Consider the following 27,335-nt stretch of genomic DNA (forward strand, 5'->3'; position numbering starts at 1 on the left):
CCAATAAGAGTTGAAGTTTCTGAGTGAAATAAAACATTATGATATTTGATAAATGAAAAGAGAAAAGCTTCCTCTGAAGAATATCCGGCATCACAAAATCTTATCAAAACAGGATGGGGGCATGACAGTCGGAGTCCATAGTTACTATTACATGCATGAAATGTATACATGTAGTGAGTAGAGAAACCTTATTGTCAAATCAATTTAATGAATACATCAACACAAGCTGATAATGATTAAACATTAAAATTCAACTTTCTTCTCAGAAGTGTATGTATGTATGTATGTATGTATATATATATATATATATATATATATATATATATCTATATATATATATATATATATATATATATATATATATATATATATATATATATATATATATATATATGGCATCTTACCATTACAATAGCACCATTAATGCAACAATAAATAATTATTGTAGAGACATGAAAATGTAATATATCATGGATAAAGCAACTGAAATAACTAAATCATCTACATCTGTTTCATAATCAGTTTTTCTTTCTACACCTCCACATTGTAACTTTGAAGGGGAATTCAACTGACAAAATCAAAATCATATATATATATAAAAAAAAAAAAAAAAATCTTAAATTGATGACGTAAAGATTTTTCATTAACTTACACCCTTAAGAAAGGTGTTGCACAGATGTGTCTCAATGTGTGAAAACTTTTGCATTCATAAATGTGTGTGTGTGTGTGTGTGTGTGTGTGTGTGTGTGTGTGTATATATATATATATATATATATATATATATATATATATATATATATATATATATATATATATATATATATATATATATATATATATATATATATATATATATATATATATATATGCAGCACATGGTTACATTTCTTCCAATATAACATTCCCTCTCTTCACCCGAGGTCTTGAAGTTCAGGGCCTCGGTAGGAGTGTTTTTCAATGCAGAATTTTATCAGTTCCTTCCAAGAATCATCCATACTCAACAAAAGGGGGTTTCCCACCACCACCAGCAGACCCTGTGCTCTGGTGACTGCCACATTGAATCTTTTGCAGCACTTCATGAAGCCAAGATTGTACTTTGCATCCACCTGAAATAAAAATAAAAACTTTGAAATATGAAGATATGGTTACTGAGATAATGTAAATAAATTGTACAGTAAAAGTCTATTGATCAGGATAGAAGCAATCTGGCACCAGTTTTATCTATCTCTGGTATCCTGTTCTTTTATCTATCTTTGACAATTGACATCCTGTTCCTGTAATGGGGTGGCCATGGCAGAAGCATCTCCAGCTTTCCCTGTTCTGGCATTGTCTCTCAACACTCAATCCCTTGCTTTCCAATTCTCATTCACTCTATTGAGCCACTTCACTGGTGGTCTCCCCTAGACATCCTCTCCCTCAATTCTGTTCTCATATGCTCTCTTCACAATGCCATCCTTAGTCATTATCGTCATGAGATAAAAGCTTTTCAGAGCACAAAGCTTCACTCATTCAACCGCCCCACAATCCACTTCCTTTGCTGTTACTTCCATACCAAACTTCTCATGCGCACTTTAATTACTTTCTTCATCCCATCCTGAGACAACACATCCACTGCGTATACTTATTTCCATTGTGAATGATCATGATTGCTGTGCTACAATCCACATCCACGTCTCTGATGAATCTGACAGTTGGGTGGATAGTAATATTTTTATACCTTTCTTTATCCCTGTATTCACTTCTTCATTTCAAAGCTCTTTCCAAAGCACCTATTACCTGCCTGCCCTTTACTGTTCTCTCCCTCACCTCTACCTCAATGCTTCCATGTTTATATACAACTCTCCCTAGGTATTTAATTAAACTAAATTATATTCTCCATCCTCATTTCTCCAAACCAGATCTTACACTCTGACATGCATTCAGCTTTAACTCTGTATGGTTTTACAAACTTGCACTAAAAAATATCATAACCTTATTCTTGTCAACATCTGCTTTCAACTTTTACCTCTTAACCCTTCCATCCGTGACGCAGACGTCGACGTCACAGTATGGAAAGGGTCAAGAGGAAATGGAAGAGGATTAATCCTCTTCTAAACCTCGCAATCCTCCTCTAAATTCCTCTTAATCCTCTTCCATTTCCTCTTAAGAGGTTTAGAAGAGGATTACGAGGTTTAGAAGAGGACTAACGGTGACGCCGTCAAACGCCTGTCGGCGTCAAATTCATCCACAATCCTCTGCAGTATCCTCTTACTTTCTGCCAACAACTGCACCATACTCTGGCATTTCACCCTGATCACTTGTTAGATTATATATCTACAATATCCACTCCACAACTACGCCTCCACATTTCACCATTTCTGGTTTAAGCCAGCATTGGCAGGAGCCTTTCCTACTTAAAACTTTAACAACTATTCAGATTGGCAAATCAGGGATTGTCAAATGCATGTAAGGAGTACAGGAAGTCTTTGTTATACAACTGCTCCTTATTTTACATTTGCTCATCTATATTTACTTTATTTGCCCCAAATAATCTATATATTCATACAATATTTGGTTACACATATGGACATGTAACTGGAAAATTTGAATTACGCCATCATACAGTATGCATGCTATGGCCCTCCATGCTGTTTACCAATCTGCATGATTCCATTCTGCAGTGTTATGTCTGTTTGTGCCTTTCAGTAATGGTATTAGAAAGCTCATCTGCCATACCTTCCAAATGTGCTTCAACAGGTGTACAACAATGTAATATTGTAGGAATTATTAGAAGGGCTGAGTGCGTTCAGCATCCCACACCTAAAAACCCTTGGTCTGCAGATCATCAGAATCAAGACTGGGTGAAAAACCAAAGCCCCCAGTTGAATGTGGAGTAAACATATCCAAACCTATGCTCCTCCACCCTTGGGAACGAATATGATGAAACATCAGCCACAGGACTATTGTTGAATACTATAAATTTCATAATATACATCAAGTATACTTTTTTGTAGGAGAGGGGCTTGGAATGTAAGCCCCCTTTTACTTTGTGGGATATCTTATTTTTTGTAGTCATTATCTTTGAGAATTTTAGGAACCTAACCCACTTGCATAACCAGGATTGCCTGTAATATCAAACAATAAATGTGTAATAAATTTACAAACCCACCTTAAATGGGAAACTATCTTTTTTACATTATGATTTCAAGAGTTGATTCAGCAAGCTACAACTTATCACAGCTAATCCTATGATTATGTATCATTTTTGTAAGTTTTACAACTTTTAGTTTATTGCATAATCAATGTAATGTGCTTTATTTTCTCAGCACTTTTCATTTGGTCCTGTGGTTGTTTTGGGTGGGAGGATGGGTCTCTTTTGGCCACAGCACATGACAAAAATCTTTTACTAATCAATTTGAACACATTTAGAATTTTTTTTTTAATATTTGTGTTGAAAATTTATTACTTTTCCAACTGTAAGTTCACTACTATTCTGTGAAAATCTGCATTCCAGAATTAATGCGTGGCATTCATCATGCCATTGCTGGTCATATTTTCTTGCTTCCCAGTACTGGAATGTTGGATTTTTCAAGTTATTAATCCCGTCTTCAAAAATTCTGACCACTGGAATTTTGGGACAAGCGGAGTCTAGATTTTTTACTGTGATTACATGACATTCATGAAAACTACTTAAAAAAACATGACAGTTATCATGACAGTTATCACACTCACCTCAGCCCACACTTCGGAAGACCTCACTGTTGAAATGAGGATTACATTTCGTTCTTGTCCCTGAAATTCTTCAACAGAGCCCACCTTCACATCTTCAATACCAAAAGTAGTGAGAAGCTTGTAAATCTTTTCAATCTGAAATATTGAAAATAAATTAATGAGACTACATCATCATCATCATCATGCAACTTCCCTCACTCACACTCACTTCAGGCTATATGGAGTTGAAAATAAAGGTAAAGTAAGTTGGGGGACACACTAAGCTGAGTGGTGCATTGGTACTCATCTCAGCCTTGGTAACTGAGCCAGAAGTAAGAACCCAGCACCCTGGACAAGGGGACACAGTTTACCTTCCCCAGCTACCTATTTCTCAACCAGCCCAAGAGATGAAGTTCATGAATAACAGGACTGAGTGACTGCTGCTTTGTGATTGGGTGGCACACTTGTAACCATGATTTGCTGGAGAATCTTGGGACATCATGGCAATGTCACAAAACCTTCTACTACTTGGCAGTCTTAATGTCACTACAGTCTCTCTGCAACAATCCCACAACCTATATTATGAATTAGGTGGTGGTGCATTTTTTTACAGTGACTTTTGTACTACTAATATGGATAAACATTCAAAAACTATCTTTATTTCAGATGAAAAGTAGTGACAGGAAGGCTTCGAATGGGAAGAAAGGATGAGAGTCCTGGGGTGGTGGTACCAATGTATCCTTTCTATATGTAATTTAATGTCAGGCAAACAATGTTTTCCTTTTTATAGTGTTTTTAGGCACCTGTTACATGTCATTAGTGAGATCAGACTGTATGTGAGATATTAGTAAAGTGTATATCGTCATAAGACAAAAAGAAGAGGTGGTGACAAAACAATTACTGCCCATGAGGCCCAAAGGAGAAGCTGCTTGAAGGTATAACTAAACCAAAGGCTTCTAATGGACCTTGGTTACATTTGATCTAATAATTCAATGATGTAAACAAAATCTGCCAATTTTGTTTATTAGGTAAGCTTAGTAAAGAAATATATTTTCTGAGACTGCATAGAGGTGGTGGCTGACACAAACATCAAACATCCCACACACCAACTGCCAGTCAGCAGCATCACAGCTAGGCACTGAGCCACTGCTGAGGGAAGTCCAGCTTAATAAAGGGATGAAAATAGCCATAACCTTTCACATTTATGACTAGGCTTCCAAGTCACAATCATCACCTTATAATTCTATTGTGGTGGCTCTATACATTTGAAATCCAATTTACAAGCTGAGGGAAGTGAGCAATTAATTGATATACAGTGATATCCATCCTCTATAATCTTCTGCAAAGTACTGTAGAGGCTAAATTAAAAAACAACATATCCTACTATATTCTGCACTTTCTAAAACTGCAGATGAAAACTTGCCTGTTTTCTGTATGGGGTTATCAGACCAATGTTTCTTTCTTTCACTCCATGTAGCAGCAGACTCTTGGTATAACGCACAACCTGTAATGAAAGGAACACTATAATCTCCTTGTGTTTCAATAATTATCTACAGGCGGTGGCTGAGTGGTTAGCGTGCAGGCACAGTGTCCAGGAGGATGCGGGTCCATATCCCGCCAGCCACTACAAGCTGGAATTTATCAGTCACCGCCGAGTGACCTAAGACAACCCACATGCTGTCCTGATGACCACCTGTCAACCTGGACTGACTCACTCTAAATAGGAGGATCAAAGAAGAGCTCTGGGGGACAGCATGAGCCAAGCGAGATGGCGCTACTATAAAACACTTGCCTGCAGCCATACAGGGTGGGCCAGCCATCAGGCCCCACCAGGGAAGCCTACTGGTGCCATAGGCAGAAAAAAATAGATAAATAAAATAAATAAAAATAAACAAATAAATAAATAAATAAAACTCATTGGATACATTTTTGATGCTTTGGCCTTTTCAAGAATGAGGTCATGAAATGATCACACTCAGATTACTGTTAATTTGGTACCTCACATAAAAGCATAAAAAAGGTCAAATTAAAGAATGAATAGTAAAATAAATAAAGAACAAATTGTATACCACAAGTTAATGCTAATTTTCATTGAAGGAATGAGTGCTGGAAACAGTTCACTGCCTAACCTGGAAGGCCTCAGCGGGATTGAACCATGAAGGGGAGTCTCCCTCCCGAAGATTAGTCCCAACAACCCCATGGAACAGAATTGGGCAGCACTTATTTGGCAGCTCCTTCCATAACAGCAAGTGCTCTTGTGTCTAATTCAGGAAAAAAAAATTACTGAGAAAAAGACTCACAGATACATCACGCTTTTAAGTCTAGTGATGAATGTAATAGTAAATGATGACAGGTCACAACAACTTACTAAAAGTGGCACACAAATCAGTGTTGGAACTTACCTCATTATTAGCACAGGCCTGAAGGGTATTTTTGTAGAATAGACGGGAAGGGACAGCCAGTATGTCAGGGTGGGAGCGGTAGTTCTTCACCAACTGGGTCACTAAACTGGGCTCATAGACCCAAGCAATGGACTCCTCCCTTTCCTGAGCCTGTTGGACGAGACAATGTTTTCTTTTATTTTAAATTAACCCTTTCTCTTTTCTCATCAGGGCTGTCTGTGAAAACGGCACTTTTTTCACAACTTGCACTGGTGGGAATTTTAGCCAGTTGCGTAGAGATGTTTTCGTCTAATGCTTAAGTTACTTTTCATCATAGAGAGCTCATTTATGTGTCATATTAAAGGTTAGTAATTGTGCTATGTTTTGCAATAGCCAAAAATGAAAAATCTACAAACTATAATGCCAAAAATGCGAGTTGAATTCAGCCAACACGAAAAATTTTCACACAGTACTCAAATCAAAACCTGTCTTTGCCCTTCAAAGATGATCCATGGGTGAACTTTGGCCTTTTTAATGCATTAACAACACATTCAAGAATATCCTAACAAATTTCTAATAAATAGTAAGCAATATGAGTGAAAATATGGACACTTCCTTTGAAAGGTCACACACGTGAGTCCTCGTGACAGAAACAAACACTACATTAAATTCTTTGTTGTACCACAACAAGCTGCCCGCCACCTTCACTCTGCCCTCTGCGGAGGAGCGACAACAAGCGTCAAGCTACCTACTCAGTCCATCATAAAACATTTGACAACTTGAAATATATTTTGGATGACAACAAAAACTGTCATCCTGACAATACATGTCACACAATGAAAACAGGTAAAAGTAAAAATAGACCATATGGAATGTATAGGATGGGAGGGACAATCATCGACACAGTAAGTAAAGAAAAAGACCTAGGAATCATAATGCAAGATACACTGACACCTGTAAAATATTAGCTTATACATCTCTGTTCCTGAACAAGTATAAATACGAGACCATGGACAGGTAAGGTTTGGATTCTATAAATGCAAACTTATGAGACGAAAATAAACCTCTTCGCAACACTAGTTTGTGTTCTACAAATGCTACCTTTCAGTGAAAAAATAAAGCTCTGCATAGCATTAGTTTTAGAAATGCCACATATTCTGATACCATCTATTTACCACTAAGCTCTTCTAGATGACGAAAACAAACTTACTTGGTAGAGAACTGTTTGGCACAGCCGTTCCAAGAGGGACTGCTGGAGCCCTCCCTGCTTGGCCATGTTACTCTGTATGACTGGGCCCAGCTGCAAAGGGTCACCAGCCAGCACTATCTGCCCAGTCTTTCTGCTCAGCAACCTGGATGATCAAACAGCACCATGAGGTGTCCTGCCATATTTTCCTGCTATATCACAAGGGTTACAGATGTTCATTCTATGTGAATATTAAATATACAGTTGATGGTATAAGCATCAACACTAGCAAATTATAATTATCAGAACAAAACAAATTCAAGGTTTTCCAGCACTACAGACAAGCTGGCACCAGAGAAGCTCACCCAAGGGGCACCAGACATTCAGGTTCAGTCATCTGGCCAGCCTCATCCATCAGTATGTGGCTGAAGTGCCCCTCATGGAGGCCCTCCATGTACAGCACCCCAGCACATGTGGCAGTGGTCACTATTATTCTTTGGTGGGTTCTCACTCCCAGCTCACTGCCATTACAGCAATATGGAAGAAGTGCCTCAGGGATGCTCTCCTTAACTCTCTGAACAGAAATTTGCATGTCAGCTTGGAGCTCTATGTGGTTCTTGGTGGAATGCCAAAAACAAGGCTTGCTGCCCTATACAGTACACTGAGCACAGATTTGACTTTCTTTAGCTTATTTAAAACATTGCTGTAATCATAACCATTGTGTGAACATCAGGAGGCACCTTACATCAAGAAAGCCATAATTCAACTTGTTTTTTTAAAAACAAAAGCACCACTCTGCCTTTAGCAGACTCACCTGGTAAGCAATCAGGCGTACCATGTCACTCGTCATCAGCTTGCCCGAGTCCATCAGCCTCATTGCCACAAGGTCTGAGGCACTATTGGAGGGAGTTACAATCAACAATCTGAAATAGATGAGTAGAGTGGAAAACAGTGAAGAAAATATGCTAAAGAGAAGTTGGTGCCATAAAGGATAACCTGATGAATGAAAAAAAGACTATGAAGGCAGCACAAGGAAACAATTTTACTAGATACTCAAAGTATGGAGCAAGCATGCAGAATATTAACCATGTGTCATGATCATAGACATCAAGGAAGCATCACTCCCTCTTGTTAAATGGAAGTATAATGTCAGTGGCAATATTAGTAATGATTATCAGTGTCCACTGGAACATAACCTACTAGTAAATCAGAACATTTTCATATTTGATATTACTCATTTGTGGAGATGTTTTCAGTAAGTGAGACTTACCGGCTATGACCTATCATAGTCAGGATCTGAAGGACAGCCTCAACCAGGGTCACTGTCTTGCCAGTGCCAGGTGGGCCAAAGATGATGTATGGGAGAGGGCGAGTGGTTCCCTCTAAGATCCTACGAACTGCAAGCTTCTGCTCCTGATTAAGGGTCTTGTTAAACCAGCTCAGGGTTGGGAGCTTCTGCATACCTTGAGCTGCAAGAATATATGATCAATCAATCAAAGGAAGATGATTGTCACATGTCTATAAACCCAAAGTTGGCGTTCACAGAATGGACCTCGTTTCAATCACATGGAGCGATCGCCTATTTGACACAGGCCTTTTAGTGATTGATACCTCATGACCCTGCTAAGGCACTTATTATGAAAGATGTCTATTTGCCTTTTGAAGCCACTAGTAATTAGTGTCCTTGTCTCACAGACATAAAGTAAGGCAGGGAGCATGTGACTTGAAGACACTAACTTTTAGGGGATAAATACATCAAGAATAGTTGAAAAGTCTCCTAGGGGAAAACATGTCAAATTCAGGAATAGTCACCAACTATGACTGAGTGTTTTCTGAGGGGAGAATTTGGTTGCCACATGAGAATTGGGGTAGCATATGAATGAGGTTGTCAAATGAAAGACTTTACTGTATTTAGGAAAAATACAACTTACTTTTCTTCCTTGCAGAACTGAATGGCAGTACTGGTATAACATAGCAACTTTTACTTTTGGAAGCACTCCCCAAGACCTTGCCCGGCAGTTCTTCTTTTGTATCACCCGTAACCACTCCATTTTTACATTTCTTCAGGACTAAGCCATCTTTGTCATCTGGCGCTAATGGCAACTTGTTAGTGTCCTTGGCCTCGAGAGATGACTGGTGACTTCTTGAAGGGCAATTCCTCCAGTTCTTGATTAGGCTCTGTGTCTCAGGGTCAATGTAGCAAACCTGTGGTAGCTGAAGCCTCAATCTGGAGGGAAAGAGGATGTCACTCCCAAGCTGTTTCATGGTGTAGTCGAGGGCAAAGTGGCACCTGCGGAGTGGAGTTCGATTAAAGTTGAATCTCACTTTGTAGTCTTCTCCGTGGTAGCTAGTGTGAAAAGAGGTGTGGAACTTCAACAGGATCTGAAATGATGAAGACACCAGATTATGAGTAACTCACATGTTTTAGATAGCTTAGCATGTCATAATCAGAGATTAGATAACTTAGTATCTCATATTTTGAGGATTACCCAGAATGTAAGGGTATGCTATACTTAAAGATGACAAGATATGCCTGATACTGGTAAAAGGAGAAAAGAAATATTATAAAGCATCCCCAATTCAAGAGTCAGCCCAAGTTACCCACCTTCACAGGAAACCACATTTCTAATCATCAAAGGAATATGTTCCATTTTATCAGTAGAGTTAAATTTGCAAATCTAAAATTAACTGAAGATTGTGGCTTTTAGTCTGTAGCCTATAATCTTACTAGAGACTAGGGTCTGGTGTTCCTCAGAAATCTTGCATGAGGCTGACCCATCCAAGTGTCAAGAGTGGCAGAATGGAGCGCAAGGTAAAATGAGAGAACTGTTGAGGGGACTTAAAGTTGGGTTTAACACATGAGAAAAGTGGATGGTGATTATAAAAATGCACAAATGGGAAATATGATACACTGGTAATAGCAGAATGTTTTTCTATTCTTTTTAAGGGGCAACTCACTATTGTAGTACGTTAATGTAGTGCATGGAGTTGGTGCGAGTGGAATGGAATAATTTAGGATGCTTGTTTAAGAAAATGCATGGACGGGTATAAATGAATGGAGGTGAAAAGAAAAAAAATATTGCAGGTAAAACAAACACACACAAAAAATATTGACTTGAAGAAAGCTGCACTAACAAGCACAACTACTGTCTGGCTCACCTGTGTACCGAACACCTCATGAATGCAGCCCTCGTACTCCACCTCCCTCGGGTTGCACAGGTCTGTGGCTATCACTGTGTCTCCTATCAGCAGGGAGGGACGCTTCTCCGCCAGCCCTGGCACTGACAGGCTCAAGTACTCCCGGCATGGTGTAAAACTGGCCCTTGCCATGTCAAACTGAAGATAGTGTTATGATAAATAATCAAAACACATATATTGCTTCTTATTGTATAAAATGTGCACAATACAAGTTTTTTTTTCAGGAATATGTAACCCACAATAAGCTTGCAAAAGTGCTGGTCCTCACCTGCCTCATTTGTTGAATCATCATTATTTCTTCCAAGTGAAGTAAGAGAGAAAACTTTTCTCTGTAGGTATCAGCAGTAAGAGGCTCCCTGAGAACTTTTGCTACGTTGGAAAGGTCTCCTCTTGTCACCTCAGTCCACAGCTTTCCAGGAATATGTACTGCTGGCAACTTCACCGGTATAAATGGTGAAGGCTTAAAGGACCTTTGCCCCACAATGATATCTTTCACCTCAGGCATGCTAAATGGGTGACTGAGTGGCCGGCGGGTGAATGAGGTAACTGGCGCCAAGGAGGTCATGAGAGGATCCTCCACAGTAGCATCAACATGTCTTCCAATATGAAAGTCTTCAAATTCAAATATGCACAGCTGCCTGAATGAGCCAATAAGTGTTCCTGCACAACACAATTTGACCACAACCACAGCTCCGGGATCCATTGTCCTTGGACTGCCATCCACTACTCCTCCAGATGAACATGATGTCACACTGAACTGGCCTTCCTGACACGCAGATACAAAGTACACTCTCTTCAAGGTTCTGGGTGCCTGCCCGGTGTTCTTAATGATCACACTAGTGAAAGCTGCAGCTCCCAGCACAACAGGACGAAAACTGGAAAGGAAGAAATCTTCCTTGAGAGCCTCCCTATATTTAATGTGGTTGAATAGCAGGTATCCTTAATGCAATGGTCTCCAAACTTATTATGATAACCTATTCTGTATATTTCAAATCCTTATGCACCCCACATATTTTTGCATTTAAAACCTACATAAATTTATTCTTTTATTAAAATCTTATTTGAATATTGTTGAAGGAAAGCTACTTCCATGCAATGTGAATATGGAAGGAACTAAACTTGAATCCAATCATGCTCAGCGATCATCTTTTTAAGTGTCAGAGAAAAATATCCAAGGTTCAGTAGCCAATTGGCATTTCACTGGAAAATAACAATTGATTTGAGAATGAAATCAGAGTTTTTGATTAGCAACCCCAACAACAACTGTATCATAGTGATTATAATTTTTGCAGTGCTACATACCTTGCTCAGTCTATCCAGTACAGTTCATTAGTCACTTTTAATTATTTATAGATGCAAGAGTAACCTAAAAATGAAAACCTTCACCACAGTTCTACATTTCATCATAAGTAGCAACACAAGATAAATGACCATAGATTGAAACACTTAAACAAACAGCAGGCTTTGAGGCCTTCTCTTGACGCCATCAGTGTGCATCAGCATGGCAAGAATACCTACACTGTGGAGGCTGTACTGCTGTCCTGGAGGACTTGAAAAAAATATTGAAACTTAAATTCCATCAAATTTCAACCAGATTATACACAAAATGCATTTTATCATGTACTGTGAAAATAAAACTTCATTTGGTTTTAAAGGATGCATTCACAAAATTCATCAGCATCCTCCACTGTCACGTCAACAGCCAGGCTCCACTTGAGTGGGATGTGGGGAATGCCATACCCACAGGAAAAATTCTGACCAAAACCATCCCTTTGTAAAAGTATCACCCTATCTTTGCATTCTTTTTTGATTAACTGTGTTTAACCCCTTCCATCCCACAGCAACATCAGGGCACATAAGCTCTGTCTCAGGCTCCAATAGGTCCATAAGCCTTCTAAGTACTCAGATCAGAAATGGCATAGAAAATATCATCATGCAGATGCAGAATCTTTGCAATCTGACAAAAAATATTAAAATATAAGACACTGACTGGATTCAGTATCTTTCATCCTCCAGTCCCCCTGCCCTCCTTGCTGCCATTTACAAGTGTGATTGGAGGATATGACACCTCAGCTTATATGTTTGGAACTGGATAAGGAGTTATTTTTTGAAAGCTAAAGAGACTATCACTGCAGAAAGCAGGTCCATGTGTTCTCTTCAACAGTACTTGAGAAAAGGCTACTTTAGGCAGGTGAGGAGTCCCTAACATGATTATACAGTGGGCATCCCTGGGAAAGGTTGGGGAAAGTTTGTCATCGACAGTTTTGTGGGAAGGCGTCTGCAAGAACCTTCCTAATACACAGGTAAACTCTACCTACATCAGTAGCTGATGGTTGTCACAGTGCTGAAGCATACTGCCAAGCTTAGGAATGGATGGGCCAGCATGACAGCTTGAATCCAAAACAATGGAGATGGATTCAACTAGAGGGTCGACTGGAACCACAAAGAACTAACTTGACAGCCCCCCAGAAACCCTGCACAAGATATTCAGATGCAACTGCAAATCTATTAATGGCATACCTCTTTAACCCTTTCCATCCGTGACGCAGACGTCGGCGTCATAGTATGGAAAGGGTTGAGGAAATGGAAGAGGATTAATCCTCTTCTAAACCTCTCAATCCTCCTCTAAATTCCTCTTCCATTTTCTCTTAAGAGGTTTAGAAGAGGATTAAGAGAATGGAAGAGGACCAAGAGGTTTAGAAGAGGACTAACGGTGACGCCGTCAGACGCCCGTCGGCTTTTGGCCATCCTTCTAAACCTTTTAGAGGGGCAGTGATTAGCACACTTTTTTTTTCTCACTCTTATTTATTTTTGCCCTTGAGCTGATTTCTTTGATGGAACAAAAAAGAAAGAAAAAAAGCAATTTACAAAGATGCAAATGTTGAAAGCTGGCATTGGTGTTTTCTGTAACAAGTAGAGAAGACAAAGGGTCTGGCAACAATAAACTTCCTGCAGTGAGAGATGATAACATAGTCTAACCAAATCTGATGCCAAAAATGATGGAATAAATATGTCCCGACAAACACATCACAACTTGATATAAGCCAGCTGCTTCTAGCTTCTAATACAGCTTGTTGTTGAACATTTGTCTGTTGGTTCTGTGGGCTAGGAAGTGTTCCTTACTGAGGCTGACAGATGTGCTGTTGCTGATCCTAACCTTGGTGATGGTGTGGTATGTCCTTGAAAGATGGTGCTATTCCACAGATGTCAAATACAGTGCAAGACTAGTGGAACATCAAAATACACTTGGCATACATGCTGCAAATAGTGCCTCTTGGCCACAGCATGAACACTGTGTGCTAGATAATCTGTGTCCTCTTGCTCCTCATCATTTATGTTAAACTTTTCCTACATTGTGATTTTTCCTGTAATACTGAAAAACCTTATTTGAGGTTATTTCCTGTATATCACAGCTATAGTACTACCATTTGAAATAGTCCAGTGGGGTGTCGGCCGGTGCGGGTCAGCCCCGCCCTGCAGCTTTGCCACACACTCCCAACACCTCTCACTTCCACTCATATGTCAGCTATTTACTACCTTTGAATGAATTCAATTAAATAATTGGATAATCCAATAAGGCCATATAGTGTTGAGATTGTTTTGTTTTTAGGATAAAATCAATGATTTTGTATATATACAACAACACTTGACAACGTTGTTTTGCGACGCTGTCAGTGTGCTGATGCTCTGACCCCAAGTCAGTTCCCTCAAGGTCACAACCAGGATGGCGGCTGGCCTGGCTGTCACTCTCCCCCTTGCCCCGCGCTCTCGTGCACTACACTATAACAGCTGATCCACTTATTCCTCATTTTTTCGTTTTGTTAATTAAAAATCCATGAAATTGACCCTTATTATGAAAATAAATATACACAATGTATAACGCTTTCTTACAAGCAGCGCGCACGCGCGCGCATGCGAGAGAGAGAGAGAGAGAGAGAGAGAGAGAGAGAGAAATTGTTTATCACTGAGTTCAGTTTGGACAAACAGCAGACAACGAACCTGACAGGCTGGGACACAGTTACGTCCCCTTTATTCTCTAATATTTCTCTAATCCTGTTGTCTCCCACAACAACCTTTGGCACAGAAACCAAATGTGCCACATCCTGGTGAGGTCCTGGTTCCTGAAATTGAATTAACTCATTTTGAACACTGCATTTGTTTGTGAACATGGCAGAACAGAAGTGTCATTCTCTTGAGAGATAAACAAAAAACAGAAGGTTGCTCTACTGAATGGTGACAGCATGAAGCAACAGGCAAAGCAAAGTCTACCTGTGTGGAGGGAGGGGTGGCGGGGGAGGCAAGGCTGACAGCTCGCCAACACATCTTTCCCTGCTCACTCTCAATCACCTCCACAGTCATGGCATCCCCAGCTCTGGCACAGTTGCCTCCTGGTGTGGCTCTGCTGCAGAAAATCTACGAGACAGAGTGAAGAGAATTATTTTTTTCAATATTTTTGAGGTTACAGAAAAATTATGGAACAGTCAGAACTATATTTTTTTGGAGGGTGGGGTAAAAATTCAATCACAGTATCTTCACTTACATAAAAATATTTAATTCTCCACTGCAAAACTTATTAAATTCTCTCACTACACATACTCACACATGTGTACAAGGAGAAAGGTTTGTGTCCAGCAATTAAGGAGAAAATTCTATTGAGTTCATAGTAAACATGTATGATCAATTCAGAGTTAATTAAATCTTGACTCAGTTCTGTTTTCTCTCACACGGATGATGGTAACCAAGGAGGCGATGTGGGTGTTAAGAAGTAGTTAGACAAATGCATAAGTCTGCATGATTGATTTTTTCTATATTATAGTGATATTATAGTGGTAATCATGACTCATGGTGCAAAGTAGAAAGGTGCCTCAACTTTATTTTTACAGCAAATGAAGCAGTTAAAAAAAGGACAAAAAAAGATAAAAACAATAAAAAAGCCTGCTAGTCACTGCTCCTATGAAAAGAAGTATAGAGGAGTTGGCAAAAGAGAGGCACATTGAAAATAACCTCTTCATCATATAAAACCTTCTTCATAACTGACTGCCTTCAAAATTAACTAACACTATGAACAGAAAGACATGACACAATATGCACAAAGATATTCACATTTATTTTATCAATATTAAACAAAATCTTTATGAAGGTTTAGCGATGCTGCTAGCCATGAAAGCAAGCATAAACATTTATTTTTCACATCTTCCATTATTTATAACTATGATTTCACAAACTGCCATTTTCTCTTTCTGCCTAACACTACCATTTTATTTTTTAGATTTGAGAGAGGCTTTCTGGATTATAATTCACGGTATAGACAAAAAACAAGGAATTTTCAAAGGTACAGTAAAACCTTGCTAAATAAGACTCCTCCATAACAAACTGTCCTATCCCCTCACGCTAATGACTCCACTCTGAATTATTCAACTTCTTTCAACAGAAGACCCTCTCAACAGGAATTACAAGATTCCAGACTGGAGGCTGCAGAACGCTTAACCTCAGACCTTGCTATCATTTCCGATCGGGGTAAAAGGAACCTTGTGTCCTTCAATGCCTCAAAAACCCAAATTCTCCACCTATCAACTCGACACAATCTTTCAAACACCTATCCCCTATTCTTCAACAACACTCAGCTGTCACCTTCTTCAACAATAAACATTCTCAGTCTATCTTTAACCCAAAATCTTAATTGGAAACTTCATATCTCTTCTCTCGCTAAATCAGCTTCCTCGAGGTTGGGTGTTCTGTATCGTCTTCGCCAGTTCTTCTCCTCCGCACAGCTGCTATCCATATACAGGGGCCTTGTCCGCCCTCGTATGGAGTATGCATCTCACGTGTGGGGGGCTCCACTCACACAGCTCTCTTGGACAGAGTGGAGTCTAAGGCTCTTTGTCTCATCAGCTCTCCTCCTCTTACTGATAGTCTTCTACCTCTTAAGTTCTGCCGCCATGTTGCCTCTCTTTCTATCTTCTATCAATATTTTCATGGTGACTGCTCTTCTGAACTTGCTAACTGCATGCCTCCCCCCCTCCCGTGGCCCCGCTGCACTCGACTTTCTACTCTAGCTCATCCCTATACTGTCCAAACCCCTTATGCAAGAGTTAACCAGCATCTTCACTCTTTCATCCCTTACACTTTCTGACTTAATCATAGGATGAGCCAACTTTCTGCTTCATGAAAGCTATGGTCTTTTCTTTGACATACAAATAAGTAGTAAAAATACAACATATGAGTGTGAATATCTATGACAACTGCCAAGAGCCAAATGAATGGCAATAGATATCTGCACAATGGCACACTCCATGGGGTTATTTGTCAAAGCTCCCAAGTTCTTGTGAATGCCAATAAAGACTTGCTCCAAAAATATGCAAGAAACTTTATGGGGTATTTATTAAACCTCTCAAGCCAAATTAATTCAGAAAAGACATGTCTTTGGTCCCTCCGAGTGTTTGATTGAGGGATGTAATTTTCCATAATTTTGAAAGTAATGTCAAATCAGCACACATCAAAACCCTTTGCTGTGGGAATAGCTATGCTGCCTCAGTAAAAATGAGCAACTGAATGGTAGAATAATTACTCTTATAATTCATTGACTAATTTTCATCTAAAGACAGCCCAGTTGCTCAGCATACCATACAAAATATTTGCTAAATCCATTCTTTATATAAATTAAGTCAGTTATTAGTCTCACTGACAATCATACAAGACTTATGTCCAATAAGTCAACAATTGGCTATACCCTAGAACTGTCAGTCTTTGTGGAGTATTTACATCAGTTTTGTCAGATGTTCACAGCCTATGCTAACCAAGAGAGGGACTTGGGATTTGCAACTCTGCTCTTAGGCAACCCCTGTTATTTGACTGTTCGTTGTTTGACATTTTCCTGTTTCATCATTTCAAAATACCTACCCTTTATCATTATTTTGACATGCAATACCTGCCCATTTAAATTTTAATTTTCAGATTCAGCACCACAAATCAACTTTTAAACTGTACACCAGACATCCACTCCCATGGTTTCGCAACACATGACATTCTACTCTGGTTCTCCCTTATGCTGTCCAAATCCCTTCTGCAAGTTAACTATCATCTTCATTATTTTATCCATGTCAGAAGAAGTCAGAAGATGGAAGAGTCTTCTTCATATGTATTTCCTCCTTCCTACTAAATGCTTTTAAGAGATATCAAGACACCTCTCCAACCATTCTTTAATCTCTCTCTCTCTCTCTCTCTCTCTCTCTCTCTCTCTCTCTCTCTCTCTCTCTCTCTCTCTCTCTCTCTCTCTCTCTCTCTCTCTCTCTCTCTCTCTCTCTCTCTCTCTCTCTCTCTCTCTCTCTCTCTCTCTCTCTCTTCTTTTTTTTTTTACAGTAGAGGAACAGTTCAAGGGCAAAAAAAAAAGGAATACAATAATGAAAAAAAAAAAAAAAGCCCGCTACTCACTGCTCCTACAAAAGAGTCAAGAGGATCTTAAATTTTCTGTTTGCCTTTGGCAAGCATTGCTTCTGCACTTTTTTCCATCTGTATTCTTGCCCTTCACTGCCTCCTCTGCAGAAAAAGTATGGCTGGGCGGTAAGTCCATTGAGGAGGAAACCAACTGCCAGTGTTTCATCACCAAACTTGACTCTTTACAGGACAGGAAAACCTAGCTGCCCATGTTATAAATTATACTCTGAAGTTGCAACATCAAAGTTGGTGGGTTCAAGTAAAAAAATAAAGTTTTTCAACTTGAAAATAAATGGGCCATTTCACTACCAATTGGCTGCAGCTATTTGGGCCTGGTGCAGGCCTGAATTTGAATCCCGGCCTGGGGAGTCGGAGCACAGCCCATCCAGCTGTTCATCCTTCCTTTTGGAATGGTTGATAAGTGGGTACTTGGGGAAACCTGGGGAAGGCAAAATGTGGTAACACAGGTGTTGCACTGCCCTGTGTCCTGGGTTAAAGGGTTCTAACCCACCACAGGCTCAATGGTGCACAGATGAGTACTGCAGCCACATGCAGCTAGTGTGTGCTCCCAACTTTATTCATTCCTTCATCTTTGACGCCTGCTCCTGGGAGCTCCCACCAGGGGATGGCCACGGCAGAAGAGTTCCCCAACTTTACCTTTACTTAATTGGCTTAGTTTGAAAATGTGACCCATTTCTCTCCCACCTATACTTACTCACCTCCTCATTGATGATGAAATGTGACTGGTAAGAATGAGTCACCTCTCCTCTCACTCTCTTCTTTCTCAAGGGTCTGACAGAAGATACCCAGATCCTCCCATTCATCTGACTGGCATCATCACCATCTACTGAAGAGCTACCATCTAACTCACATACAATCCAGTCCCCTGGCCAAAGAAGAAAACAAAAGAAAATTATATAAAATGATAACATTTAAGTATTTGAAAAATAAAACATAAAACAAACTACAGGAAACATCAAATTATGCTTTTTAAAGGCATGCATGATCCCTTTCTAGATGTACAAATGTAAGTTAAATCCCCAGGCGGTGAAAATCATGATGCTGATGCAGCTGAGTAGCACCTTTAGTATCAGCCTTTTTTTCTTTTTACTTCATTGATAGATGAAAGTAATTACTGATATTTTCATACCACAAAGTAAAGGCAATCCCCATCATATACAAATTGGACTAAGAGCACCATATGAAATGCCAGAATGTTTTACTATACTTCCACACAACCCCCGCATGTAACAAAACACACGAGAAATTAATCCAGACAAGGAAAGGTTTGCCGGCACCGGGGGTCGAACCCGCGACCAGCATAACGGGAGAGCCACTCCTATACCAGTCGCCCAAAGAGGTACCCCCTGGCAGAGGGAGTTAAGGGAGGCTCGCCCATCAGGCAAGTCAGCACTACACATACCGTACATTGATTAATAGTGAAATCATTTACATCTTGTACCACCAACAAACCAGCATGCAGTTCGTCTCATCACATTTCTCTCCAAGGTTGGAGGAATGTAAATATTAGTGCCCGCCTGAGTCCACTGAGCCACCAGGATCAGGCAAGGAACAGTGATATATCATGGCATTTGCATGTTGATGGCTTTGGCTTCATCTTCAAAGAATAGCATCACCTTGGGACATTTATTGAAAAATATTTGTTATTACAGTAGTAGCAATAACATCACCCTGGCCCAGCCCAGTCTCGTCCTGTCACAGTTGCAGTCATTTTGAGAATAACCTTGTGATTTATGTTAATATTTGCGTGCGTGTGTGTGTGTGTGTGTGTGTGTGTGTGTGTGTGTGTGTGTGTGTGTATGCTTGCTATAAATATGGTAGCAACAAAGAAACTGATGCTGCACTTATGTTGTCCCATCACCATTTCTACTCCTCATCTAATTCTGAAGACAAGATTATAAGACTAAAAATAAGCACTACATTAATAAATAAGATACTATGCTTGCCTTTCACCAAAGCCATGTTGCAGCTTGCATTTGTGATGTCAAAGTAAACGCTGTCATTCAAGGTTACAGTATCACCAAATGTGCCGGTTACTTTTCCAATTATAGTTGTTGGCCCTCCCGACTTTGGTATGTCTTCACTGTTCTTGGTTAGGTGTCCTGGATGGCTAGATCTTGGTGACATGGACGACAATACATCACTTTTAAAAATCCCTGGAATTCCCTCAGCCAAATCTTTGGACGCAATAGCTTCACCATTCCGAGCAACTTTGTCTTTCCCTTTACAGCCAGCTTCCCACTCTTCCTGCACTAGCTCTATTTTCTCAGCTCGCCACATCTCATGCCTGCCTGCTCTCTGGGCTGAGCCCTTCACCTTTACACCCACGGACACCCTCTTGTCTGATGGAAGCATGGATGGTTCACAATACACATCTTGGTCAATAACAATGCATGAGCTGTCTATAGATGTCACCAGTCCTTGAAACTCTTTGGTCTCTGGCACAGAATTAGATGTAGACACAAATTCCTCAAGCTTTGGCCTGGAGCTCACTGTCTCTTGGTAGGAGTCACTCGTGCTGCCCCCAACAGCATACTTCATGGCTTTCTGTACCAGTGTGATCATGATGATTTTTTTTTAATTCACGTGTCACCTGGATGCAGAAAATATTTTGTTCTTTAACTTTTTTTTCTAGCAATGGAGTTTTAATTACACTTGCAACATAAATAAATACAATTTTCTGTTTACTATTTATTAAAGCTATCAGTCTGGTTCAATATTAACAAGAGACTGATTTCCAAGCAATCATATATATTTTTTGAGCTACCAAGCACTGATTCACAGACACAAATCACTGTTGGCCAATGTACTTCTCCACAGGGGAATACTTCCAGTTGGTGTCACTGATGTATTCAAGCTGCTTGCGAAGATCTCGAGTACGCTTTTCATGCTCTTCCTTCTTCAGTGAGGAGAGGGAGTATTCAACATTATGGTCAAACCACAGCTTGGCCATTACAGTTGACATGTGGTCAGGACTCTACAAAAAACAAAACAAGAATAACTATTAGTGGCATAGAACCATAAAAAAAAACAATAATAAAAAAAAAAAAAAAAAAAAAAAAACTACTACTTAAAGCTTCTTGGTAATTCTTTTTTTATCAGAAATATGTATTAAATATTGCCCAATCACTGCAACATAAATTTTTTCCTTACATACAATGCATGGCCAGCTAGAAGCCAAATAACTAAGAAATAAACCAAAAAATGGAACTAACAACATCCTGACAACAAAATGATTCATTTGTATTTCACTCAATCAGTGGGAATTTTGCTGCTGCTTCATCCTACCCTGGGAGTGCCCCTTCCTCTTGGACTCTCCTCAGAACTTATTGACATGGGTCCAATCGCAGGCTGTGGTGGTGGGGCGGCAGGCTGCTGGGGGTGAGGTGGGAGTGAGTGGTTTCAGTCTTACAGGATCACTATATATTATAAAAATCCTGTCATCCAATGTCATGGGGTCTAAATCTGAGGTGGATACAATCATCCACATCACTTCATGCAAAAACTGAGGCTGATCTTTGGCTGAGCTACTTACTAAAATAACAAACCATTCAAATTGTTACCATTGCTTTTGTAACTACCGTTTACCATTGATGAGGTTTCAGGCCCCGGTCCGCCGCCATAGCAGCGCTCCACAGGGCCGCCAACATTATAACAGTAATAATAGCACCGAAAGTTGTCCTCAATCCTCATGTTTGTAAAGTCATAGGATTTAGTGAATAAGTGAGTCTTCAGTGTTTTCTTGAAGATTGCCAGACTCCCACTATTCTTAACATCCCCGGGTAACTCATTCTTCTCAAATGCTCTGAAACCCAGTTCCAGGTTGACTCAGGGCTCATAGTCTATACTGTTCTGCACTATGTCTCAGGGACAAGGCAGTGTCCAAATGAAAATCCTGTAGTAAATTTCTCATATATCAAGGTTTACCATGTTGCGTTGCTTTATGAGTCAGGAAACGTATTTTGTAGACTATTCGTGCCTTAATGGGTAGCCAATGCAAGTCTATAAGTGCAGGTGTTATTCTCTCACATGGGGGCAGACCCTTTATTAGCCTTGCAGCTCTGTTCATGGAAAGTTGTAATTTCTTCAGCAGATATTTACTACAACTGTACATAAAGATTTATCACCATATAAAACCTACATTCCAGTGCATAACCTTCCAATAGTCTCATTTCTAGAATTCATATTTGAATTTTATATATTTTGCTACCATGCTCACTATTCTTGGCCGTTCTCATCTTTTCCAATTACCTTCACTCATACATGACTTCTTTTTTTTACAGTAAAGGAAGCAACTCAAGGGCAACAAAAAGAAAGTGTAGTAAAAAAATCCCGCTAATTGCTGCTCCTAGAAAAGAGAAAAGTAAAGAGTGGCCTCTCAATAGCATTTGACTTTTCTTTTTGCGTGAAAATATTATCTATATTTATTTATTAGTCAGATAATCCTCTCCTATCTGATTACAGTGGTGCACCAAGTTTCATACTCAGCTGGTTCATCAAAAAAGTGTGTAAACCTGAACACACATAAAAAATCAGGCAGTAATTGTATTGAAAAAACAGTAATTGCTTCCAAGGTTGTCTGAAAACAAATCCATATGTTCCTGTTTCTTACTCCTGTAGTTCAGTAACCTTAGTCTTTAGTTCTTAATCCCCCCCATGGTAGTAAGGCTTCTTTAGCATTCCTGACCTTCTTGATGCTCCTAGGTGCATATTTGCAATTATTCTGAGAGAAATTCTATTTAAGGTCTTAGAAAGTTTACCCTGGGTCTGGTTCTGCAGGTGGGCATCACATTTGCACCAGCGCACCACCCTGGCTGCCCCAAAAATAAAATGCAGGGCTAAGAGGGAACTAAAATCTGCAATAATTGAACAAAAGAAGTACAGAGAAAGGAACTGGAATATACCCAGGTGTTAAATGTTCCTGAATCCATATACGTACTGTGTAGGGAATGTTTATTACTATAATTTCAGGGTTTTTCAGTTAGTTGTAGATATTGATGAAATAGTACTTGGGTGAATTTTCAGATCAGACTGCAACCAATTTCCTTTTTTCCCAAAGAATCAATGCCTCAACTTTTGTGTGCTGTCTTGTGAAAATGATTGGAAGCATAAAACCCAGTGCACCACTGTACCAGAAGCTCAGAGCACATATATGTATTGTTTGTCAGACCTACTTACCACCCCAGTTTGAGGCAAATGGTGGCTAGTTGTGTGATGGTGATGATGGTGGTGGTGATGGTGATGCTGATGATGGCTGCTGCTATTACTATTACTGCTTGTATTGCTGCTGTTGTTGCCGCCTAAGTTGCTGCTGTTTCCATGCAATGTTCCTCGGAATATTGAAGATCCTAAACCACTGCTATTTCCACTTGCCATGATATTCCACAGTCTTCTCCTGAGATGTCACAAGAAAGAATCATTAATTGCTTTCATATGAGCACTCAATATCATCTTTAATACTTGATCATATTTAACCCAGTAGCAACGGGGATCATGTTTCTTAATGGTCCCTCCAAGCGAGAAAAATGAGAAAAAATCACCCCTCACACAAACCATTTCATAATATATATCAACGCATTTGTGATCAGATTATGTATCATCTATTTTGGGGGTTTAAATCATGGCACAAATTTGGCTCGTCGCTGCTACACGGTAAAGCCACAAATTTGGTCCGTTGCTGCTACCGGGTTAACAGAACAGCAAACTCATTAACAAGAGAAACAAAATAATAAAGGTACAGAAAACTACAAGGTGGAAACTGTAGTGGTGCTAAATGTGATCTGACAACAGAGCATATGGGAAAAAATCTATCATAGAGTTCTTGATGGGTGGCCAAGCGCAAGATGTCGACGGTTTTCAGTTTTCCCCATAAAGGCGGACACACACAAATTGAGGGTCGAGTGTATTTACCTATTTGTAGTGTCTGAGCTTGGCTTGGATAGTCCTGCCTCTTTGTCTACTTTTATCCAATCTTTCTTTCATTTGGTGGACACTTTTTGCCTCCACCACTTCCTCCAAACTGTTCCACAAATCCACACTTCTATGAAGAAAGCTGTACTTCTTTTTGTCTCTCAAGCATGTTCCCTTTCTCAGCTTCTTTTTGTGTCCCCTCAATCCTCTCCTTTGCTCCCTCTCCATCAAGTCCTCTCTATCTACCTTAACCATACCATTCATAAACTTAAACAACATTATCAAGTCTCCCCTTTCTCTCCTCTGTTCCAAAGTTGGCAGGTTCATGCATCCAAAGGGGGGTATAGCCCTTCCTTATTAGGTCTGATTAGTTGAAATTTATTTTGGATGCAGTGTTGGGCAGGGGAGGTATGCAACACAGGAACAAGGCGACGGTGGCAAAGTGTGACTGGCCTGCATTGAAAATATCACCTGTGTGTCTTTTAAATTATTTACAAAGACTAAACTTGTATTCTGAAAGATTTTGATGCATATTAAATTATTCTGGTCATATGATTTTTCTTGGAAAAGACTAGTTATGGATGTGGGGGGGAGGGGGGTTAAAAAATAGGGATTTCTGAGAAAGAAGAAGAATTAGAATTATCAGAATAATACAAAACAGATCAAAACCTATCAGAAAAAAATAGTTTAGTCCAAAAATACGAAGGGTGGATAAAGAAAATCTTTACTGTGAGCTAAATACCAAGTGTCCAAAGCGGCTCTCCAGCACCCCCTCTTTACGGTTAGGTTAAGCACTGGCAGCACTGTCTGTTGCTGCATGTCACACTTATTAAAAAGAAAAGTAAGGGTCCAAAAAAAGAGTAGCAAGTGTTCCATAAAAAAAAAAAGGTAAAATAGAAAAATAATGGAAAAAAAAAAAAAATCTAATCTTTCACCAACTTCACTTCGAGTGGCCAGTTCTCACCAGTCACCACCACAGCACACTGCCACCATGCATGATGAAACATGTTACAATTAAGGGTTAATATTGATGAGAGGGTAGCCACCTCTTGTGAAGTTAATACCTACAATATGGATTTTTTGTCCCTGAATGCAGTGCTGCAGTAACAAATGACTTTTGGAAAATAGAAGGGGGGTCAAGAGAGGCGAAGCCCCCACCGTTAGAGATTGTGGGGGGCGAAGCCACCCCATTAGGTAAGTTGCTTTAGGTTAGGTTAGTTTAAATTTATTTGGCGTGGGGTGTGGGGCTGTGGAAATACATAGCGTGGGACAGGACAGGACAGTGGTGGAGGTGGGTCCACTACATGGGCCCGTGGTAATGGGAGGGAGGAGGGCGGTGGCTGGTGCACAACAGGCATTGAAAAGTCAATCATGTAGATATCTGGAAAAAAATACCATCTTCATAATACAAAGCATCGTATTTTGTCTAGAAATAAACAGTCAGTGTCTCAAAATTAGTGAGCTACCCTTCCATCAATAAACCCCCAATCAAGTATCAAGAGTAATTAAAACTAACCCTTAACAGGAGGGGCTTCACTCCCCCTCTAAACCCTCATCTCCTATGGGGGGCATTGCCCCCATAGACTCCTTTTATAGTTTAATGGATGAAAAAATAGGTTAAGATTGGTTTTAGTACCATGTCAGTATTTCATTACCTACCTTATGAAACATCACTAGCTCTTCATATATCTTTTCTACAAACGTTCAATAATCATAGAAACGCTTTCACAATCCAATTCAAGGACTATTTATTGTTGAAAATAGGGGATAATATTCCGAGAAATACCTCCTCGCAGAAATAAGTGGCATATGCATGTGGAAGGGGGGGGGGGTCCAGGGGGGGAGGGGCGCAGCCCCTCTGGTTAGGGGGGGTTCGAAGCCCCCCCATTAGCAGGTCGTAAAGTTCGGTTGGAGTAGTTTAAATATGTTCCCCCACCCTAAACCCTCTGCAAGCTATTTTGAGGCTGTGGCGGTGGTACCGTCGCCACGGCCGCTGCCAAAGGAGGCTACGCTTTCGTAAATATTATCCCCTATTTTCAACAATAAATAGTCCTTGAATTGGATTTTGATAGCGTTTCCATGATTGCTGAACATTTGTAGAAAAGATACGTATACGAAGAGCTACTGCTGTTTCATAAGGTAGGTAATGAAATACTGGCACAGTACTAAAACCAATCTTTACCATACAAATATATAGTATATAATTTGCAACAGAAGCTGTAATGAGAAAAGTTGAGGAGCACGTTGTGGTTTATCAGCAAAAACCGTGTCGACCACCAGTCAAGTTGGTGAAATAAAAATTACCCCCTCTTCAAAAAAAAAAAAAAAAAAAAAAAAAAACAGCGAGGATCCACAGCGGCTCCCTGGCACCCTTCCCCTTCACTAAGTAACGATGCAGCCTTGTCTATGGGCGGCTGTCACGTTCACTTCAAGAGGAAAAATGAACACCACGTCAATCAATCAGTCAATCACTCCCAACTTAGGACCCCTTGGTCTCACCTCCTCCTCTTCTCTACTCCTCTTGACCTGTATCGCTTCGCTGGTCCTCTCTTCTCCTTATCCACACAGCTTTCTTTTCAGCTGCATTACTGTTTATTTATTACTATTTACCTTCTTGTGTGAACTCGAGCACTTCCCTTTTCGTATTACCTCTTCTTCCTCTTCTTGCAGCCATGGCCGCCGTTGACTTGGTTCATCTTCCTCGGCGAACGGTTCCTTTATTTTAACTAACTTCGCTTCTTGTAGTCTCCTTGTGGCCTCTTGTAGTCTCCTTGTAGCCTCTTGTAGTCTCCCAATGGCCTCTTGTAGTCTCCTAATGGCCTCTTATTGTCTCCTAATGGCCTCTTGTAGTCTCCTAATGGCCTCTTGTAGTCTCCTTTTGGCCTCTTGTAGTCTCCTTTTGGCCTCTTGTAGTCTCCTAATGGCCTCTTGTAGTCTCCTAATGGCCTCTTGTAGTCTCCTAATGGCCTCTTGTAGTCTCCTTTTGGCCTCTTGTAGTCTCCTAATGGCCTCTTGTAGTCTCCTAATGGCCTCTTGTAGTCTCCTTTTGGCCTCTTGTAGTCTCCTAATGGCCTCTTGTAGTCTCCTTTTGGCCTCTTGTAGTCTCCTTATGGCCTCTTGTAGTCTCCTTTTTTGGCCTCTTGTAGTCTCCTCATGGTCTCTTGTAGTCTCCTAATGTCCTCTTGTAGTCTCCTAATGGCCTCTTGTATTCTCCTAATGGCCTCCTGTAGTCTCCTAATGTCCTCTTGTAGTCTCCTAATGTCCTCTTGTAGTCTCCTAATGTCCTCTTGTAGTCTCCTAATCGCCTCTTGTAGTCTCCTTATGGCCTCTTGTAGTCTCCTTATGTCCTCTTGTAGTCTCCTTATGGTCTCTTGTAGTCTCCCAATGGCCTCTTGTAGTCTCCTTTTGGCCTCTTGTAGTCTCCTCATGGTCTCTTGTAGTCTCCTAATGGCCTCTTGTAGTCTCCTTGTAGCCTCTTGTAGTCTCCTTATGGCCCCTTGTAGTCTCCTTGTAGC

At 40.1% G+C, this 27,335-nt stretch overlaps 2 protein-coding genes across 6 annotated transcripts; both read right to left on the minus strand.

The window, feature by feature from the left end:
- Positions 1-849: 849 nt before the first annotated feature.
- On the minus strand, positions 850-20,490 carry LOC126987953 (RNA helicase Mov10l1-like). The gene is made up of 16 exons (XM_050845604.1): positions 19,857-20,490; positions 18,609-18,775; positions 14,725-14,868; positions 14,455-14,576; positions 10,724-11,330; positions 10,417-10,593; positions 9,189-9,639; positions 8,528-8,726; positions 8,072-8,180; positions 7,623-7,831; positions 7,282-7,423; positions 6,093-6,242; positions 5,820-5,951; positions 5,114-5,194; positions 3,712-3,846; positions 850-1,106 (listed from the first exon to the last, which is right to left on the minus strand). The coding sequence occupies exons 1-16, from the start codon at positions 20,473-20,475 to the stop codon at positions 912-914; spliced, it is 3,639 nt and encodes a 1,212-aa protein (XP_050701561.1). The 5' UTR covers positions 20,476-20,490; the 3' UTR covers positions 850-911.
- Positions 20,491-20,700: 210 nt separating this feature from the next.
- On the minus strand, positions 20,701-26,517 carry LOC126987954 (midnolin homolog). Of its 5 annotated transcripts, none has more exons than XM_050845607.1 (4): positions 26,431-26,517; positions 23,089-23,305; positions 21,199-21,285; positions 20,701-20,887 (listed from the first exon to the last, which is right to left on the minus strand). In XM_050845607.1, the coding sequence occupies exons 2-4, from the start codon at positions 23,284-23,286 to the stop codon at positions 20,702-20,704; spliced, it is 471 nt and encodes a 156-aa protein (XP_050701564.1). In that variant the 5' UTR covers positions 23,287-23,305; positions 26,431-26,517; the 3' UTR covers position 20,701. The 5 variants fall into 5 exon arrangements, with proteins under 5 accessions (XP_050701564.1, XP_050701563.1, XP_050701562.1 ...); XM_050845606.1 differs by having other exon boundaries at positions 23,089-23,302; positions 26,320-26,498; XM_050845605.1 differs by having other exon boundaries at positions 26,320-26,498.
- Between the last annotated feature and the right edge of the window lie 818 nt (positions 26,518-27,335).

This window comes from Eriocheir sinensis, chromosome 67 (genome assembly GCF_024679095.1).
Source record: "Eriocheir sinensis breed Jianghai 21 chromosome 67, ASM2467909v1, whole genome shotgun sequence".
Lineage (NCBI taxonomy): Eukaryota > Metazoa > Arthropoda > Malacostraca > Decapoda > Varunidae > Eriocheir > Eriocheir sinensis.